Consider the following 19031-nt stretch of genomic DNA (forward strand, 5'->3'; position numbering starts at 1 on the left):
GAATTAAGCGATCTGACGGTGTAAGTGTCCGCGCCGAGGATGCTGTCTAGTTCCTTGCAGAACTTGGTGAAACTGAGGACGTTTGGCACAGTTATTCTCGGCACCTTAGAGGCAGGCCGCTCATTGGGAGGCGCCGTCTGGGTGGGTTGCGGGTGTGCGGCAAGCTTTTTATTTGCCGTTTGTTGACTGCTGGCCCTTGCGCGAGCTGCGTGCGAGGTGGATGGCCTATCATCTACGTCCTCGTCGGCGCAAGCTTCCTTGTTGGTGGCTAGCTCTACTTCCGTGTCCATGTCGCTTTCCTCTTCGTCACGGAGGGCCGCAAACCGGTTTTGGCTGGCTTTCTTGGCTTCGGTGGAGCTCGCCTTCTTACGGGCGATACGGGGGGAGAGATTGCCACCTTCTCTTTTTGTGGCCTTAAGCCATTGACCTTGCCAAGTACGTGCAGTCTTGGGCGGGTAATTATTCAAAAACGCGTGGAGATCCGGGCTTGTAGCAGGATTCGCGCCAGGAATGGACGGGATTGCGGGGCCTTGGGAGCTGATGCCATGTGCGAGGGACGACGTTACCGTAGTCGTTCCTAGGGAGCAGGCAGTTGTGGTGATGCACGACGTGGTGAGTAGCGTAGTACCCCCGCACAGCGTGATGTATGGCGGTAGCACCTTATCCGACGGGTTGTAAATAGGTGACGCAGGATAGTCAGGGATGAGTGGATTCGGCTTGTTGGACGCCATTGGGTGAGATGTAGACCAAAATATACTAGCTGCACTTATTTACAAAAATCTCCAGTATTTTTGTGAAAAGTGACTTTGGTGAACGGGGAGCGAAACGGTGACTGGAAAGTGTCAGCACTGTCACGGTCAGTGACTGACTTGCCAGCACTGATTGTTCTCCTATTGGCTAGTGCTTTACTTGTGTTAGTGAGTCTAGGCAAAAGCTCTCTCGCGAAAGCTCTGCTCACTCACACGCACACACACACACTACGGCTGAGTTAAGGCGATCAGCTGAGCGCAGTTTGAGCTTAGCAAAAGCTTGCTCTCTTACGCTCGCACGCGGTTGCACTTTTGTGTAAAAAAGAATACAATTTAAATGTTTATATATGTTTATATATATATATAGTTTAGCTGCCAGAGGCAGCACAATTGTTTTTTGCGCTCTGCAGGCGCGATTTGTTTGTTAAGCCCTGGGGCGGGCTTAGTTAGTGTCACTGTCACTTTTTGTTTGTTTTTTGCCTGGGATGCACTGAACGTACACACGCACGGGAATGCACAGAAAACACGACCGATCTCCGCGGAAGTTCAAGGCGACCTAACCTGAGTTAATTGTTACAAGTGGCCCATTTTATAAGAGCCCAAAAAAGTATGCTATAGAAAATAAGTTTGTTGCTAATTGTTTATAGTTTGCCTGTTAAATGGTTTGCTTAACAGGCATGTTTCATTCCACTCTATTCCACTACAAATATATGTTAGATACCCAAACCCGATTAGCCCAAAAAAGTATGCTATACAATATTTAATTTCCGTTAATTTAGGTGTTGTGCCAGGCACATGTCTTTATAGGTTTTTCTACTTGTCTCTTTTTATATTTTTTTTCTTACTTACATATCTCAATTGCTGTTTGAATGGAGCACGGCGGTTGTCGTTTGTCGTTGTTGTTGCTGTTGCTGTTGCTGTTGTTTGTGCGTTGACTGGCAGCATCAATCTCTGTTCAGTTGGAGCATTTGGCATCTAACACAGGCAGAGTCTATTGCTGTTGCTGCGGCTGTTTCTGTTTGCTTTATGCCTGTCGCGCCAGGGGCCAAATACACCTCAGTATTGTTGTTGTTGTTGTTGTTGTTGTTGTTGGTATATATATTTATTTCGTGCCTTGCTTACAAAAACCAAGCAGCGGCGCCCAGCAACAAGGTTGTAAAAGGGGCAACAACTGAAGTTGAGTCCAAAAATATGAAGCGCACAATATATTTTTAGTTGTCGGGCCGCAAACACACACGCGTTCCTGTGCTTTGACTGTGTGTGCGTGTGTGTGGTTTTGTATGTATTTGCCTTGATATTTTAAGTATCCTGTTTGCGTTTTGCGGGCTTCGGCTGCTGCCTTCTTTTTGGCGCTGCGCTGTTTTGCTTTATTCTTTGTTTAGTATTATTTGCGTAAATGGCATTTACGTTCGCTTCTTTTCGACACGTTGTTGGCTTTACATTCAATTCAATTCAATTCGTTTAAAATGTCTATATGTGATTTACATCTATTTTGTTATCAATAAGATAATTAACTTTGATGTCCTTTCCTTCTTATTTTGTTGTTGTTGCTGTTGCTTATTGTCAACGTTTATTGGATAGTCTTCGACTGGTGCAAATAACAAGGTGCAAATTGTATGCTTAAAACTAATTTATTGTCACACTCACATTTAAATACGCTCACTTTTATTTAAAGTTTAATTATTGTCTTTTTCGGGAATTGCTTGATCCTTACTTGAATTTCAATTTATTTCAAAAATGCAAAATCAACTTTGTGCTGTTGCTTTTTTTATATTCCGCTATTCTCTCTCGGTTAAAGTGCCGTTATTTGTGCCTTTCGCTTTGCTTCTTTCATTGTTGTTGCTGTTGCTGGCTTAGGTTACAGCTTCAGCTTCAGTTTCAGCTGCTGCTCCTGCGGTCGTTTGTCTCTGCTGCTGTTGTTGTTATTACTGCTGCTGCTGCTGCTGGTGATGGTGATGGTGGTGGCACCGTTGCACGCGCCGCACTCGTAGCACGTGCTATGGCCACGACGTCAGTCTACGACAACCGCCTACGCACTGCAAGCACTTCGTCGCGTCGCGGCCATTTCAATTACAAATTCATGGAAGAGCGCGCACAGCAGAAAAGTAAATCCTAACATCGATAGACACAAGCCGAAAACAAACAAAAAACGATAGACATCGGTTTCAAAAATTGATTTGTAAAGCTTTAGAAATTCTAACCGGTTTGTAGTTTGCCTCATGCTAAATGTATTGCAAATTTTTCAGTCAACATGTCACTCACATTAATTAATAAAAAACATAGTTAACTTCGCAGATGTTTGCATAAATAAGTTGCTAAATTTGTTCAACTGCCAGGCGCCAAAACAAGCATCGATTTATGCGATATATCGATATAAATACTTGATGCTCTCTCTTAAGCTGGTGAATTTCGCACCTCTTGCGCGCCTGTTGGCATGCATTAGATTTTACACAGCAGCTGCTGCTGCCGGGGCCGGCAATGTATTAACTTTCCTTGAATGTGTGCCCAGAGAGCGCTCCCCGACTCGCTCTCACGCACCAAACTCACCACACTGGCGCACTCTTTGGCTTAGCAGCAGCCTTAGCCGCTGCTAGTTTGAAAGTGAAAGGCTCAGCCGGGCTTTTTTCACTATTAAGTTAGATTTAAGGGTATATTGATTGGCTGATTAGAAGCAATAGCTTGATGAATATAGACACTGAATGTTGTTGTTTTATGCGTGTAAATGAGTAACAGTATCACGGTTATTAAATAAGAGCACTTGAAATTAAGCGAAAGGAAGTTTAACACTTTTATTGCTAACAGACTCAGCTGAAACCGATTACAGGGCATACACTAGTCGTGATAGTAAGTAGTTGTAGTTATTAAGGCCCTTTGAAGCTTGCCTAATGCATAATGTGTTTTATTCACGTTTGTCTCTGTAATTGTGTGCGTGTGTGCGAGTGTTTGTGTTAAAGGCTGTGCTTGCAATTAGCCATTGTTGATTTTATTTATTGCCTGCTTGTAAGCGAGTGCATGTCCTTGCACTTGGCAGCTTAACACGCTGTGGACGTGGGCGTACGTGAGCATCTAAGCGGCTCTTCCTCTTTGTGTGTGGGTCTCGTTTATCGTTATTCACCGTTAAGCAAAAACAATAGCAAAATGCAGGCAAATCCGGCGTACAATGCCAACCAGACAAAGAAAGAGGATGTGTAGCATCAGTAGCAGCAGCACGAGCAGAGGCAAGAGTGTGTGTGTGGACGGGGGTCCTAGTGCCAAGAAGGAAGTCATAAATTTTCCAAATGGTTAACAGGTGCATTTGAAATGCTCGCACACTTGTGTGCGTGTGCCTGTGTGTGTGTGTCTGAGTCCTGTTTAAATCGAGATAGTTTAAGCCAACTTTTGCACTATCTCTTTATACGTTTTACCAGCAGTTCCATAAGCACAGAAATCAATCATACGCTGACGGCTGCTCTCTGACCATCTGTCAGAAGAGCAAAGAATATGTGTGTGTGTGTGTGTGTGTGTGTGTGTGTGTGTGTGTGTGCCGACCCGATCCGTTCTCACTTACCGTTAGTTGGGGGAACTGCGACTATACCGGAGTGCAACTGCGGAATGAATGGCAGCTAAAGCGGACAGACAGCTGAAGCCTTTGAGTGCTGGGACTTTGGCGTGGCTCATGAAAATTCCAACGAGTTCAAGTTGCGCTTCTGTGTCACGATGGAAATTTATGCAGATTTGTGGCCAACAGCGATTGTGAGTCAGCGGAAATTCTACGACCCGACGCCTGGCAAATACGTGCAGGAACCCACCCTTCAAAAACAAACACACATACAGCTCCTGCCTGTTGCATGGCAATGCGTGTCGGTGTGTGTGTGTATGTGAGTGTGTGCATCTTTTGGGGGCATTGGAGCAATGTGGCGAAAATAAGTGCAATTTAAGCGGTAAATGCGATAGCAAACAGAATGTGGCAAGTGGGCAACATATACAAATAGTTAAATTTTATGGTAAGCACTTGCAATATACCGTAATACGTCAAAGTTCACATTTGTTCTGTCAGTTATCTGTTATCTCAGCTAACTAGTGAATTGTCAATGTTAATACAAATGTTAAACAGAGCAAAATAGGAATTCTTGCGCTCTTATTTTGGTTTTAAGATCAGCTTATGTATATTAACAGATTGCAGAGCATATGCACTGTTAATTAACATACTACTTATATTTATTTTATGAGTGAAAAGGAAGCATATAATTAATATAATGTAGAGTAATTTATATGCTTAGACTGAAGATCTGAGTGACAGGTGAAAAAGTGGTTTGCGCTCTCTTATATAGAATTATTTTTATTGGATCAGAGCACAGATTAACACTAACAATGCAGCGTTTCAGTAGAAAAAGATTTAAGAGAAAATTCCGCAAGAGAACATAGCAAGAAAAGCTGGCCTTTGCGCTCAGCTTAAAATGAACCCAGCAAGGGAAGCTTGACGCACTTTTAATGAATGGCCTGGTTCTAAAGACTAGCAAAGCGCGGCGCAGTTTAGCCGCAACTCGTGCCTAGATTTAAATAAGAGAATAAAATAGAAAATGTTAAGTAGTTGCATAAAGGAAGCGCAACTGTTACGAAACTCCTTTTGCATCCAAGCAAACAGAAAATGCCGAAGGCAGCATCAAACGCACTTGAGCAGCGATAAGGATATACAATTTAGCCAAGGGGCGGCTGGCAGCTAATCAGCTTTAATTTAATTAGTTGCCCGTCTCAAAGGCAATGGTCTTGGCCATTAAGCTGCAGCGGTGACATTGAAGTACGCTCCACACAATGGGCACAACAACAACAACACCAGCAACAATAACAACAGCTGACAGCAAGCGCGCCTAAGGACAAAAAACAAAAGCAAGCACCAAGAATAAAAAGCACTTGATAGTATTTTCATTACTCACTCTCACACACACACACACACTCACACAGGCACACACGCACAAGCACACATATACAATTGCGTGTTGATTTCTTGTGCGTATGTTAAGAGAGCGCTGGCAACGAAAAAAAATGTCCGCATGTTTCGTGGCAAATTGTCAGGTGCTAAGCTTTGATAAAGTGCTCAACGGGCGAAAAGTTAAGCCTCCGCACTGCACACCCATACTAGCACACACATATATCTACGCATATATATACGCACGCATAAACTGCGCACAAAATTGCCTGAACAAAACGCAGACACGAAAATTTATTCAATGCGCGCCTCAACTCTCTTTTGTTTGCTCTGTCGACAGCTCGCGTTGCGCTTGGCCCAGGTCAATTTCGGTTTTCGGTTTGTTTCTTTTTTCAAGTTTCTCTCGTTGACAAGTTTCAATATGGAAAATTTTTGGTCAATTTTGGCGCGGAGCGAGCGCAGGTAACTGTAAAAGAAAAGCCTGTCGGCAATTCATATGAGGACTATACATTCAAGCTTGTGTATTTGTGTGTGTGCTGGTTTTTTTGTTTATGAAAAGTGTTATTGTTTGACTTTGAACTTTGCCACTTGTTTGTCGTCCGTGCGTTAGGCAGCGAGGGTGGTCTGGGGGTAAAGAGGTCCAGTGTGAGTCTGTGGGTGTGTGTGTGTTAGTGCTTTGGAGCAAAGTTGATGACAGGCCCAAACAATATCATAAAATTTAATGCGCTCATTTTTCATGGGCTAACAGAGGCATAGGCAGAGGCTCGCACACGTTCGCACACACACATACGCACACACACACACATACACGCATGCACACAGAAAGAAGGCCCAAGTCAAATAAATCATAAGCGCAAATTTTATCACTTTATTTTTGTGCAAGCTTATTTAAAATGATTGAAATGGTTCGTTTTTAAAGGCTTTACGTGAAACTAATGATGCAGTTACTCATAATGGTTGTTCACAAGCACGGGAATATATATATATCATAGTTGTTTTTAAGAATTTAAAATGGTTGCCATAGAATGTTTTAAGTTTGGCGCCAAATTGCAGCGGCAGTGCTGCCAACTTGTTAATTTATAAGGCATTTTACTATTTCTACTTTAAGTTAGGCTGCTATTCGATAAGTTGAGGTTGCTTATCGAATATTTGTCGACCTGCCACCACAGTCGGTCATTTTTTCAGCAAAATTTTTTACACAAACGGCAAACTTGAAAACAATTGAAGTTGAAAGAAATACGTATAATGGAAGAAATACGAAGTAGCTTGGACAATATAATGGCGCGCTTTAATGATAGCATCACACACTCTGCGCCCAAAAAGCTCAGCTTCGACCGGCTCTCCATGTCGTTCAGCGAAGACTCTGTGACAGGTAAGAAGAAGACATATTTGCTGGCAAAAAATGAAAACTAAAAACTTAATATTCAAAAAAGTGCCAAAGAAACGACGCATAGACAGCCTGGACAATGGCTCACCGAATGGCAGCCTGAATGCCAGCAACACATCGCTGAACAACTCATTTAATGATCCCGTAGGACCGTGGCAGACGCGCAAATTACGCGCCGAGCTGATCGAGTCCAAAGCAATAGTCAGCCAGCTCCAGGATCAACTAGCGCAGCAGGCGAAGGAACAACGTGGCGCCCTGGCCCTGGCTGAGAGCAAAGCGGCGGCACTGAAGCAGCAATGCGACTACACCAGTGCCAAGATCTTAGAGCAGGATAAACAGCTGCAGGTGGTGCGCAAACGTGAGCACAACGCTCGCCAGGAGGCGAATCGCGCCATGGCGGAGCTGGCACAGCAAAAACTGAAATACGAGACGGCGCTCAGTCGTGCGGAGCAGGAGAAGACGCAGCTGGAGGAGGATGCACGCGAGGTGCAGCACTGCATCAACAACGAGCTGAGCGAATACAAAAGAATCAGCGAGCGGGCCGAACTGGAGCTGGAGGCCACACAACGCGAACTGGAGCGCATACGCGAGCGCCACGATGAGTACAAGGCGACCGCTGCCAACTACGAGCAGCTGCACATGAGCTATGAAATGCAACAGCAGAGCCTGGCGACGGCCAATGCGCGCATCAAGGAGCTGGAATATGAGATACAGTCGTATGCCGACTGGAAGGAGATTACCAAAACATCCCAGGCTCGCCTGCTCAGCGTGCCAGAGCTACAGTCGGAGCTGGAACGCCTGCGCGCGCACAACAAGCAGCTAAATTCGCTGATTGGTGACAAGCTGTTGCTGGAGGAACAGGTGCACGACTACAAGACACGCCTGGATCGGGAGGAGGGCGCACGCGCCGAGGCCGCTGCGCTGCAGGTGAAGCTCACGCATGTAGAGCAGGAGCTCAAGGAATGGGTCAAAGTGGCGCAGGACCATTGCTTGCCCAATACACTGGTTAGCCCCATGGCGCTGCGCACGCGCATCGAGCAGCTGCTCCAGGATGACATAGTGCGCATGGCAGAGAAGGGCAGCGCCGACTCCGACTCCAAGCAGCTGCAATCGACGGTGCGCGAGCTGGAGCAAAAGTGCGCCGTCTATCTGAAGAACATTGAGGACATGAACGTGGTGCTGAAGCGCCACAAAAGTTTCCGGGAGCGCTTGCAGCGCAAATTATTGATTGTCTGCAAGGAGCGCGATTTCTACAAGCAGCTGCTGGAGAACTTCGACAAGGATCTCAATATGACAAATGCCAGCACCGCCGAAATGACCAACGACATGCAGGTGCGCTATCGCGTCGAGGTGCTGGAGCGCACTCTGACCGGCTACAAGGAAATGTGCTCCACGCTGGAGCGCGAAATGCAATCGATGCGACAGCAGGAATCGCTCAACGATCCGCCGATCAACGAGAACGGCTACGATAGCGTCAAGCGGGAGCTGGATACGCTGCGCATGGAGAACGAACGGTTGCGTCGGCGCAAGGATGAGCTCGAACTGGAAATGGAGCATCGTTGCCTGCGCGGCGACTTCAACATGGGCAACTACAAGGTGCTGCATCTAAGCGAGAATCCCGCTGCGGATGCCTACGAAGCTACCAAAAATGTGGTCGAGAAGCTCCAAGCAGAGGTGCGTGGTGTTAAACAGCTCGAGACGATTTGCTTTTAGCTAAGCGTTATATTTTTTGCTTACAGATTGAGCGCCTGAAGCGTCGTAACAAGAAGTTGGAGGAGGACCAGGAACAGACGCAGGCTCGCTTCAATGAGACGGCCGGCAGCAGCAGCGCCGGCGGCGGCATGACCATGAATTTCAAGGAGTTCAATCAGCTGCGCGCCGAACTGGAATCGGCCAATGGCAAAATGAAAAAGATGAAGGAATGCTTCAAGGCGGCCAGCAAGGAGTTTCGCGATGTGTGCTATATGCTCTTGGGCTATAGGATCGATCGTGTGGGCGCCAATAGTCACTATCGGTGGGTGCTAATATTTTATGGGAGAGAGCCACGAAACTAATTGCGCATTTTTGTTATATTAACAGCATTTCCAGCATGTATGCGGAAAGTCCCGACGATTATCTGTCCATTAGCTTGAACGAGTCCAACTGCCTGGCACTGCTCGAGTCGCCCTATTCACAGACACTGAAACCGGCCATCGATCAGCAATTGGCGGCCAATAATTCTTTTCCCGCTTTCTTTGCCGGCCTCACATTGGAGCTCTTCCAGCGTGCCACAGTGACAATTACCTAAAGCGAACAGATCGATTGAACTAACACACAAACACACACACACACACACGCATATTGTATACCTAAACATTAAGTTTCGCTTAGTTTAGCATTATAAAACTTTAAATTTAATATTGTTTCTGTTTTATATAGTTTATCGAAGCACTTACGAAGCGGCACAGCTTCCGCACGTCGCGATAAGAAGGTCTGGACTGCAGAATTCTTTGTACTTAGGCATAGATAAAACCGAAACGAGATCCGGTACAAATGGACTCAGTTTTTGGCCAGTTGCGGACGCACTGCCAGCACTTTCGGCCGCAACATGTGTAATTAGTTAAGAGTGGAACGGGTGGCGGGAGCGGGGGCGGGGAGGATCCCCTCTGCGGCGATAAACGACGTCAAATTCTTTAACTAATGACGCGCTCAAAAGATTTGCGTTACTTTGCGTTTTTTGAGAAATCGCGGCGATAAACAAGGCCAACACTTGAGCACTTTCGGTAGCGTTCTGCCTTTCCTATAAATTATTTATTTATAAACTAATTTTAGCAGTGCTTTTTTTTTATTTTAAATTTATTTATTTTTTGCTAGGGTTCTTGTTTGATAAGCGCACAATTGACAGAAGACGAGAAGCAGACGAGGGCGACGCATCCGCGTCTTTTAAGTACATATAAATAAATACATATACGAGCGTGAAGAGTCTATTGTGCATTTTGAATAGGCGCGAAAAAATAAACAACAAATGACTGAGAGAACTGAGACGAGCTCGCCGCGCCGAAGATTAAATACCCTTCTCCAAATATGACTTACGGTTTTCCAGATATATGAAACGAATAGTAAAGCTCGCGTTTTATGACGAGGATCTTAAACTAAGATATTATTTAGCATAACATATACTGATCAGGAATATATATACTTTAAGAGGTCGGAGATGTCTTCTTCTATGCGTTACATATTTCATAAACAAATTGTGATACTCTATACAAGGGCATTAAAGGTATGCAAATAAATGTCGAACGAAGCTTAAATACACTTGAATATTTAGTGGAAAATTATGAGAAATGTACAGAACACATTCGCTAAAATGAACAAGCTTCAAATTACAATAATTACTTAGAGAAAGAGAGAGAGAGAGAGAGTATTACAAGGTTCGTTTCAATATAGTTGACAATTTTCGTAGCTGTTGTATACAACATGAATTAGACTTGCCTTTCATTGTTCTACTATCAGAATATATACTGTACTTACAGTAAGTAGCCAACTGTGAGCTCTACGTGAGTTGACACACGGTAAGGGTATACAAAAGAGAGGCGAGACAAGAGCCATAAGAATAGGAATACAGTACAGTAAACTACAGTGGGTAGCCATAAAATATATTATAATATATATATAAATATAAATACACATAAGCTGCTGGGAGTCCAAAAGGTTATTAGGTGGCCAATATGCGTGCCACTTGATCGGGCGTTTTGTGCAGCAGCAGGTCGGGCTGCTCGAAGCCATTGGCCGGATCGTGTACACGCTCATAGATCTGTTTATAGATGGCGACAATGACATTGAAGGCGCGATGCTGCACGGTGCTGCGATGGCTGCTGGACATGATCAGCTGCACCTGCGGCAACAGCAGCACATCGGGCAGTTGCAGGAATGCATCCATTTTGGACATGAAAATCTTCAGCAAGTTGGTCTCGATCTTGGTCTGATTGCTCTGCAGTATGGTGTAGATGGGGCCCAGATTGAGGTTGGCCACCAGCGAGGAGGCCTGCTCGGAGGTGAGCGTGTCCAGCTGTGCATCAGACTGTGCCTGCAGCCGCTCCACGCGCTCATCCATGTACTCAAACACCGCCAAGGTGCTCTGCATGTGATACAAGCAGTTGAGCAAATAGACGGCCATGTCCACGGTGGGCAAATGGGCGGCGCTCTCCTGCACCGACTGCAGCAGCGGATCGATTACACAGGTCACAATTTTGGTTATATCCGCCTGGCGACCGTCGACCATGGTCGCCACGGACAGGATCTCTTTCAGTATATTAAGCAGCCGAGACACGCTTACCGGCGGCACCAGATCGCGTTGCGGTGGCTCCAGTGCCAGACTGCTGCCCGCCGGCCTTTGGAGCACGCTGCGCACCTGGGCGGCGAGAGCATTTAGATAGATTTGCTCGCTGCTCTGCTGCAGCTCGATGAGGCACTGCTCGAGGCTGCCGCCCTGCACCACCTGCTTCATGATTTGCTGATAGAAACGCAACAGATTCGAGATGGTAAACAATATGATGGTGTCCTGCTCCGAGCTCAAGATGGTCTCCACGCGCACCTTAAGCGGATGACAGACGCCGTCGGCTATGTAGCTGAGAGCCTTTTGCATTTGCTCCGAAATATCTGAAAGGAAACATCTTTTTATGACTAGCACAGGGAATTGAGGATCTAATCTCACCGTGTTTGTCGCACTTCTTGAAGAGCAGCGTCAGGTTCTCCTTCTCGTTGGGTATGCTCTGATGCAGCCAGGCGAACATGTCCCCAATATAGCGTTTGGGATCGTGGACATGCAGCTCGATGGGCTTCGGATTGCCGCCGTGTCCGCCTTCGGTGAGGGCCTCGATGAACTGGCGCACCAGCACGGCGCGACGCGCAATCGCATACTCATCGATGACGTACTTGAAGAGCACCGGCCTGTCCTGCAGGCGACTCATGGCCTCCACGATGAGCGGTCCAATCTCGTTGTTTTCCAGATTGCGACAATGGTTCTGAGTCCAGCGGTAGAGACGCTCGAGTGCACCCTCCTGATGCAGCGTCATCTCCTCCATAATGTCCAGGGCAGCCGTCTGATAACCGCACTGCATAAGCAGCCGGCAATCGGAATGTATGGACTGTACGCGATCCAGCACCTTGAAGAACTCGGGCACAATGGGCGCATCCTTGGCGGTGCCGTAGAGCAGCTGATGCTCCGGCACGCTAAGCTGGAAGCGCGCCAAAAATGCCTGGGCTATTTGCTGATGCACCTCCAATCGCTCGCGCTCCTGTTGCATTTTATTTGTCTGTTCGATTAGATCCTTGGTCAGGGCTTTGGATGTTTCCAGATCCGTCTTCATGGTTTGCACCGATGTTGACATCGTGTCCAGATCCGTGCACACCGCATCCAATGTGAGTTTCACCTCACGAAAGGCCTTCAGGAAATTTTCATTGATGCCAACGGAGCGATGTTCGATTTGGCTGCGCAGATTGCGACGATTCTGCAGGGTATTCTCTGTGAAAAAGCTGGAGAGTCCATTTAGCGCATCGAGCGTGTCCTTGTCCGTTTCTAGCCGTGTCTCAAGGATTTTATTGACACGCTTTTGTATGCGATCCTGATCCTCTTGTGCTGCGCTCATATTTTTCAATTGGCAACGTCAACAGCAACAATCAGACACTCTTAAGGTTTATACGAGCAGCATTACAACAAAATTACACCACTAAAACTGTATACTCTCTAAATTGCAAAATTCATTATTATCTGTAAAATATAATATGCTGCTCACTTTAAGAGTTAAGGGCTTGTCGTTCAATTAATGTTTTTGAGAACTGCTATTTAAATTAGCCTAAAATTAACGTGTTGTGCAAACTGTAAATCATTATATGGCTGACATTTTGCGTAATGAGTCTCGTATACACTTTTCAATCAGCTGTTCGAAACAGTGTTGTCAACTTTGCACAAAATAAAAAATTACCAAACAAATGTGTGTTGACTTTCACAGTGAATGGCAAATTTGAATGAAGTAGAGAAAACTGAAAAACAATTTGCAATAATTATTTAATTGCTTAAAAGATTGGTGCATAGGTAAACTAAATATTATAATACAATGAGCCACTCCGCCTTGGCCAGTTTGACAGCACAGTATACGGACTCAGAAAACGAAGGCGACGCCAGTCCGGATTCAGAAAACTCCACAGCGTCACAGGTAGAATGAAAATTGTGTTTAACTTATACATATATTAAAACAATTCTTATAAATTACAGGTAATTATACCAAAGCCAGCCACACCAACGCCAGTTACGCCCGTCAAACAGGAGCCAGAGCCCGCGAAGAAATACAAGAAAAAGAAACGCGCCAAGAAACTGCGACGTTTGGTTAGCTACCAGGACGATACGTTGATCTCCGACGAGGAGGATGACCGCGCACAGGAATCCAGCGAAGAGGAGTCATCTAGTGACAGTGCCAGCTCGGAACTGGAAAGTGTGCAGCACGAAAATGGCAAAGAAAAAAACAGCGTAAAACCAGAAGGCGGCACAGATACGCCCATGCAGCTGGACGACGACGATTCCAACACATACAATGCGGACGACCGCTCTGCGGAGAGTTACGAGAAGGATCCCAAATACGCCAAATATAAATTTCAATTGCCGCCAGAGCCCAAAGGCCATCCACCACCAGAACTGGTCGCTAAGATCACGAAAATGTACACGAAAATGAGGCAAACCAATATGGACATGAATCGCGTTATTCAGGATCGCAAAGAATTTCGCAATCCCAGCATTTATGAGAAGCTAATCAGTTTCTGTGACATCAACGAATTCGGCACCAATTATCCACCAGAAATTTACGATCCACTGCAGTGGGGCGAGGAGAGCTACTACGAAGCGCTGTCCGCGGTGCAGAAAACTGAGATGGTCAAGCGGCAAAAGGATCGAAAGGATATGGACAAGGTGGAGCAGGCGACGGCGCTGGCACGCAAAGTGGAGGAGGAGGCCAAGAAGCGGTAAGCTTATCCTTGATCTTTTATTGAAAATATATATATATAAGATATTGCTTGTGCAGCAAATCGAAGTGGGACCAGCCGGCGGCAAAAGCAACGTTACCTGCATTGACCACAACCGTGACTGGCACCAAGGGCACCGTCATATCAGCGTTCGGTTCGCTGCCCAAAAAACCAGCTGTCTAATTAAAAAAAAATACAACCTTTGATAAATAAAAATACTTTTTAAAATATCCTTTGTTTTTGAACTAAAAACTCGCAGTCAAACGTGAGTGTGCAGTAATTTTTCGAACCGATCTCTAAATTTTTGCCATCTCTAGCAGCTGAATATATTCCAAAATGCAGCCCTGTTCGATAAAACAAACTACTGCGATTTTCAAATGGCAATAGAAACTAGACTTCTGGGGCATAATAAAATATTTTATTAATTTGATTAATACATACATTTATATTAAGTTTATTTAACTTTATTATAGAAACAAATATAATTTCAAAAGTATCAGTCCGCGCATCACGCCATATTTACGAGCTAGTATTTTTTGGGCAATTCTTGTACAAGTTGCTGTTGGTTATTTGAGCATTTCGTGTTGGCGGTCACACTGGTTATATGCTCGAACGTCGTGTCGTCGCCGTTCAGTGTTTTTAACCATTTCACATATTTTCGTTTAAAAAACCCAACGAAGTGTATTTTATTGCATGCAACTATTAAAAGTACAACACTAAAAACAAGCGTTATGATTTGAATACAAAGTGTACGTGATAAATAATAATTTTGTTGTTTTTTGCATTCAGCATGCACAACAAGAAAAGAAAACGAAGCAAAATGTCGACAACGCAGCAGCAGCAAGCGCAGACAGCAAAGAATTTGATCTGAGCAGCGCAATTTGTATGCATGTGTGCGTGCGTGCGTGTGCAGTGAGTGAGCGAGAGCGAGTTACAATTATAAAAAATGTACAAATTTCGTATATGATAAAGAAGATGAGGAAGATATCAAGCACTTTTTGTTCTCATATGCATATACCGATGCGTATGTGTGTGCAAAGCTGTTTTTGTGCGTTTTGATTATTGTTTAAACAATCTTGGCCGTGTATTTATTTCAAGGTGCTTCATTATTTAGACGCCATTACAATGCAACCGGTACTGGGACCGCTGCGTGTACCCACTGTGTATGTGTGTGTGTGTGTGCGCGGGAACGAGGAGTGAGCAGGGCGCAGCAGCATAATTTCATTTAGCTGCGCGAACAGCTTTTTTTTTGCCGCCACTTGCGCTTGCAGCTCTTCCTTCGTTTGCTGATTATGGCGCTGCATTGTCCCGCCCCGCTTGCCCATAAGCTATTGCTTATTTATAGCTTTCAGTAACAACAGCAGCAGCGGCAGCCGCATCAATAAAAAGCAACAGCACAACACACACAATTTTCAATTAAATCCACAAAATGGTCAATTGAAGCTAATTTCTATGGAAGCGCACCTCCCCCCAACCCCAGCCTCTGCAGCCCGCAAACAACAACTGTTTGCTGTTTATCGTTCGCTCAGCGCATGCTGTGTGTGTTTTGTTATTGTTAGAAGCTGTGTGAATTTTTTCCCCCGAAATATGCATAATATTTGCAAATAATATGCAATAACAATAAGCCGCCATCTGCTTTTTGTTTTCAGCAACAATTGTCAGGCACTCTCTATCTCGCTCTCTCTCACTCTCTCTCGCTGTGCCACCTGTTTGCGTGTTTGCTTTGTCGTCACATTTTAAATGTTACCATAACAACTACAACAAGAATAATAATAATAACTGAACGAAAGTTCTATTCAATATCGATAGCAAAGAGCAGAAAGATAGAGGGAGATAGTGCTCGCTCGTTCGCTATAAAAGCACAGTTATTTTGGCATCAGGTGTTGGAAGTGTGAACAGCATACATATATGTATATATATATAATTTTTGGAGCAAAAGTAAACAAACCAAACGAAACGAAAAATAACGAAAGAACGCGACGTGCGTTGGTCGTCTGTCTGTGTGCGTGCGTATGCGTTTAGTATATGTGTGTGTGCGTGTGTGTGTGACTCTCAACTCTGACGGGCGACAACAACAACATCATCTACAAACTGATATACTAAACTCTGCAATAACAATAACAACAACAACAACAGCGCTTAACGAGTGATTCAACGGAGACAAGAACAACTACAACTACGCAAAATATGTCGGATTCGTATTATCAGGTGAGTCGACGCCGCTGATAGCGCATTACATGGCCAGTTGTTGCTGGCTTATTTTAGTTTTTGTTTTTATCAGCTAACATTTAGTCCCAGCCCAGTCCAGGCACACCTGTTGCCAGGTACACCTCACATACACACACACACACCTGCCTGTTTGTGTGCGTGTCAGCACGGAAACCTCGAGTTTCCGCCTCAGCTGACGCAGCCACTTGTGGCATATCCTTAATGTGCCATTTCATTTTACGTTTCCCCCAGGCGCTTCCTGTGCGCAACGAACCAGAAAAAATGTTAGTTGCCTGGCTCTGAATAGCTGTAGAAAATAAACCACTTAATAAAATGCCCTTTCGGCGATGACTAACATTGCAGAGACATTAAAGGAATGTTAAATGTGGCTGAATAATTGTGTAGCTATGTTAGGTATTTAACGCGAATTCGCCCCAACTCAATTTAATTGCTGTTGACATGAGGGCATATGTTAAAGTGTAACATTGCTGAATATTTGACCAAATATGTTAAGCAAACGATTGCGGCTTAACACTTATGCATTGCTGTTATTTAACAGCTTTTCACTTGCGAATGGCTTGCTAGCAGAATGACTTGGTACATATTCTGTACAGTTTCTGTTGTGTTATATATAAATGTTATACATTCAATGCAAAATACATAAATACTTTTCGACTTATATTCCAAGACAATATATTGATTATATGTCAATGTTATGTTCCTTAAACAGCTCTTCGTATGCAATTTAATAAAGTAGTAGTAAAGTAGTATCTTATGCCATTTATGTCTCTATTTAGTGTAGGAATGCGGTGCATTAGGCAATTACTTTTTGTCTTTTCTCTAATTTTGTTCTGTATAAGTGTAGTACAATGAGTTATTTAAAGCGTTAACAACTGGCAAATGACATCATTTGGAATTTTTGTTGGGCATTTTTCTCGCGTGCAGCAAAACAACAAAAATAAAATTCAAATTATATATATATGTGTTTGTGTGTGCACAAAATGTCAATTGGTTTAAGTGCGTGGCCCACTGAACAAACGACGTGCATCAAATGAAAGCAACAAATTAAACAACATGTTTATTAATAGCAGCAAATATTTACGACTGTCTGTGTGTGTGTGTTGGCATGTGTGTGTGCGTGTGTGGGTGTGTATACAATCAGACCGATGCCAATTAAAGAGGCTGCCTTATCACAGCTAACGGGCTTATCGAATTAACAGCGTTTGCAGCCTGGACTAGATTTACAGCACGTACGTGCTGTTAAATGCACCGATTCACATAGTCTATGAAAGGCGTCCGTTTAGATTTAGACAGGCATTGCGTGGGGAGGGGGGGGGGGGGGGAGACCAAATGGCTGGGGTTATGTCACTGGCCGTGAATTTTGAAGGTGAAAAACATCAGTCACCAAATTTAAATGGGCTGCTTTTTTGGACTTAAGTTGAAATGCAAATCACGCGCTGAAAAAGAATTGCAAGAAAACAAATCCCCATGTTGAGAGTGCACAAAAGCAGATATCTACCTTAAAATAAACTAACATTATTTTTGTGATTTTTCTTCCTGCAATAAGAAATTATTTTTGAATAACTTGTGCTATTATATTCCTGTCTTTATAAAATTCGAAGAGCTTAAATAGGTGTGTGTATATAGCAATAATTAAGAATATAAATGTAACGTAAAAGCGAATTAGAGAATTATGTTGTATTCCTCCTGCCTGTTCCATACCTACGCACAAAACGAGCATACCCATTTTAATCCATTTTTAATGGGTACAGGGTATAAAATACCCCAAAGATATCCAGAAAACCAGATTGTGCAGCAGAGGCGAATGTCATTTGCAGTAGCTGTTGGTCAGCTTTTTAGCCATTTTGTGTGGCCCGCATGCACCTGAAAGCCACAACTGCAACTGCAAGTTGCACGAGTCTCTCAGCCTGATGCTGCATCGGGCGTAGCAGAGTGCTAGCGGGTTCGCCTCCTCTTGCCGTTCTTCCCGCTGCCGCTGACAACCGGTTTGTTCATCTCCAGCTTTTTTAGTGGTGCACCAGAACAGGGTCAGGCCAGTTTGAATGGATTCCAATGCATATCCATTTCGCAGCGTAATGCGCCCATGCTACTTAGCTGGGAATGCCAATTTTAATACCCTTGCTGAGCGTTTAATAACTTTTAGGCATCAGCATGCGCCTTTGTCGAGTAGCCTTTTATTAACTTTATATAAATATGTTTATAGTTGACGAGTTGATCTAAAAATAGTTTTGTTAAGCTGGGAATGCCAATTTTAATACCCTTGCTGAGCGTTTAATAACTTTTAGGCATCAGCATGCGCCTTTGTCGAGTAGCCTTTTATTAACTTTATATAAATATGTTTATAGTTGACGAGTTGATCTAAAAATAGTTTTGTTAAGAGCAGGAGAACTAAAATTAGCCAGTAAAAGAAACGGTTTTATACGCAGCTAATTAGCATTATATACAAATGCTAGTAACAGCATGTTATCGATGTGCTTTAAGACCTAACAGTGCGTCATATATGTAAGTGGTAACATAACATACAAATTTTAATAACAGTGCAGAATAGCTAAGAATAACATTAGCTAAAATAGTATTGACAACACCGCACCATAGCTGACTCGTGTTAATTTTCCCAGCTGTAACAGCACTCACATACACACAAATGTTATCCCACTAATATACGCTAACAGACTTTAAATAAGAGCATTGAATACTGAATATTATTAACAGTTTCTTTAAACTGTAACGCCTCTTGTCTACTTTCTAGTTTTAAAAGTGCATCTAT

At 44.1% G+C, this 19031-nt stretch overlaps 5 protein-coding genes across 5 annotated transcripts in view; 3 read left to right on the forward strand and 2 right to left on the reverse strand.

Annotated features, from left to right (window-relative positions):
* Window positions 1–2790, reverse strand: part of Corin (corin) — a 28799-nt gene extending 26009 nt beyond the window's left edge. Inside the window, exon 1 of the mRNA XM_064687551.1 lies at window positions 1599–2790. The gene's annotated coding sequence lies outside the window, so the exon portion shown is untranslated. The remainder of the gene's footprint in view (window positions 1–1598) is intronic.
* A 4023-nt stretch (window positions 2791–6813) lies between these two features.
* On the forward strand, window positions 6814–9439 carry Mad1 (Mitotic arrest-deficient 1). Its single transcript, XM_064686474.1, has 4 exons — window positions 6814–7027; window positions 7089–8716; window positions 8782–9056; window positions 9122–9439. Exons 1-4 carry the CDS (start codon window positions 6901–6903, stop codon window positions 9327–9329), a joined length of 2238 nt encoding a protein of 745 aa, XP_064542544.1. The 5' UTR covers window positions 6814–6900; the 3' UTR covers window positions 9330–9439.
* Window positions 9440–10646: 1207 nt separating this feature from the next.
* Window positions 10647–12723, reverse strand: Cog6 (conserved oligomeric Golgi complex subunit 6). Its single transcript, XM_064686475.1, has 2 exons — window positions 11736–12723; window positions 10647–11680 (listed from the first exon to the last, which is right to left on the reverse strand). Exons 1-2 carry the CDS (start codon window positions 12667–12669, stop codon window positions 10737–10739), a joined length of 1878 nt encoding a protein of 625 aa, XP_064542545.1. The 5' UTR covers window positions 12670–12723; the 3' UTR covers window positions 10647–10736.
* Window positions 12724–13032: 309 nt separating this feature from the next.
* Window positions 13033–14265, forward strand: LOC135431362 (SAP30-binding protein). The gene is made up of 3 exons (XM_064686476.1): window positions 13033–13236; window positions 13296–14035; window positions 14095–14265. Exons 1-3 carry the CDS (start codon window positions 13138–13140, stop codon window positions 14216–14218), a joined length of 963 nt encoding a protein of 320 aa, XP_064542546.1. The 5' UTR covers window positions 13033–13137; the 3' UTR covers window positions 14219–14265.
* A 361-nt stretch (window positions 14266–14626) lies between these two features.
* Window positions 14627–19031, forward strand: part of Pkn (serine/threonine-protein kinase N) — a 44577-nt gene continuing 40172 nt past the window's right edge. The window contains exons 1-2 of the mRNA XM_064688063.1: window positions 14627–14784; window positions 15826–16243. Coding sequence (XP_064544133.1) covers window positions 16223–16243 — 21 coding nt within the window. The 5' untranslated portion in view covers window positions 14627–14784; window positions 15826–16222. The remainder of the gene's footprint in view (window positions 14785–15825; window positions 16244–19031) is intronic.

The sequence above is a fragment of the Drosophila montana genome, unplaced genomic scaffold (genome assembly GCF_035044405.1).
Source record: "Drosophila montana isolate Dmon_TW-CO22-7 unplaced genomic scaffold, ASM3504440v1 contig_3200_1, whole genome shotgun sequence".
Classification (NCBI taxonomy): Eukaryota; Metazoa; Arthropoda; class Insecta; order Diptera; family Drosophilidae; genus Drosophila; species Drosophila montana.

Bases quoted from the DNA above. Each gene is read 5' to 3' on its own strand.
- Cog6 (XM_064686475.1), bottom strand. From the start codon at position 12,669: ATGAGCGCAGCACAAGAGGATCAGGATCGCATACAAAAGCGTGTCAAT. The intron at 11,681-11,735 runs GTGAGATTAGAT...GTTTCCTTTCAG, and splicing joins CAAGAAGTGCGACAAACACG to ATATTTCGGAGCAAATGCAA.
- LOC135431362 (XM_064686476.1), top strand. From the start codon at position 13,138: ATGAGCCACTCCGCCTTGGCCAGTTTGACAGCACAGTATACGGACTCA. The intron at 13,237-13,295 runs GTAGAATGAAAA...TATAAATTACAG, and splicing joins AAAACTCCACAGCGTCACAG to GTAATTATACCAAAGCCAGC. The intron at 14,036-14,094 runs GTAAGCTTATCC...TTGCTTGTGCAG, and splicing joins GAGGAGGAGGCCAAGAAGCG to CAAATCGAAGTGGGACCAGC.
- Mad1 (XM_064686474.1), top strand. From the start codon at position 6,901: ATGGAAGAAATACGAAGTAGCTTGGACAATATAATGGCGCGCTTTAAT. The intron at 7,028-7,088 runs GTAAGAAGAAGA...TATTCAAAAAAG, and splicing joins CAGCGAAGACTCTGTGACAG to TGCCAAAGAAACGACGCATA. The intron at 8,717-8,781 runs GTGCGTGGTGTT...TTTTGCTTACAG, and splicing joins TCGAGAAGCTCCAAGCAGAG to ATTGAGCGCCTGAAGCGTCG.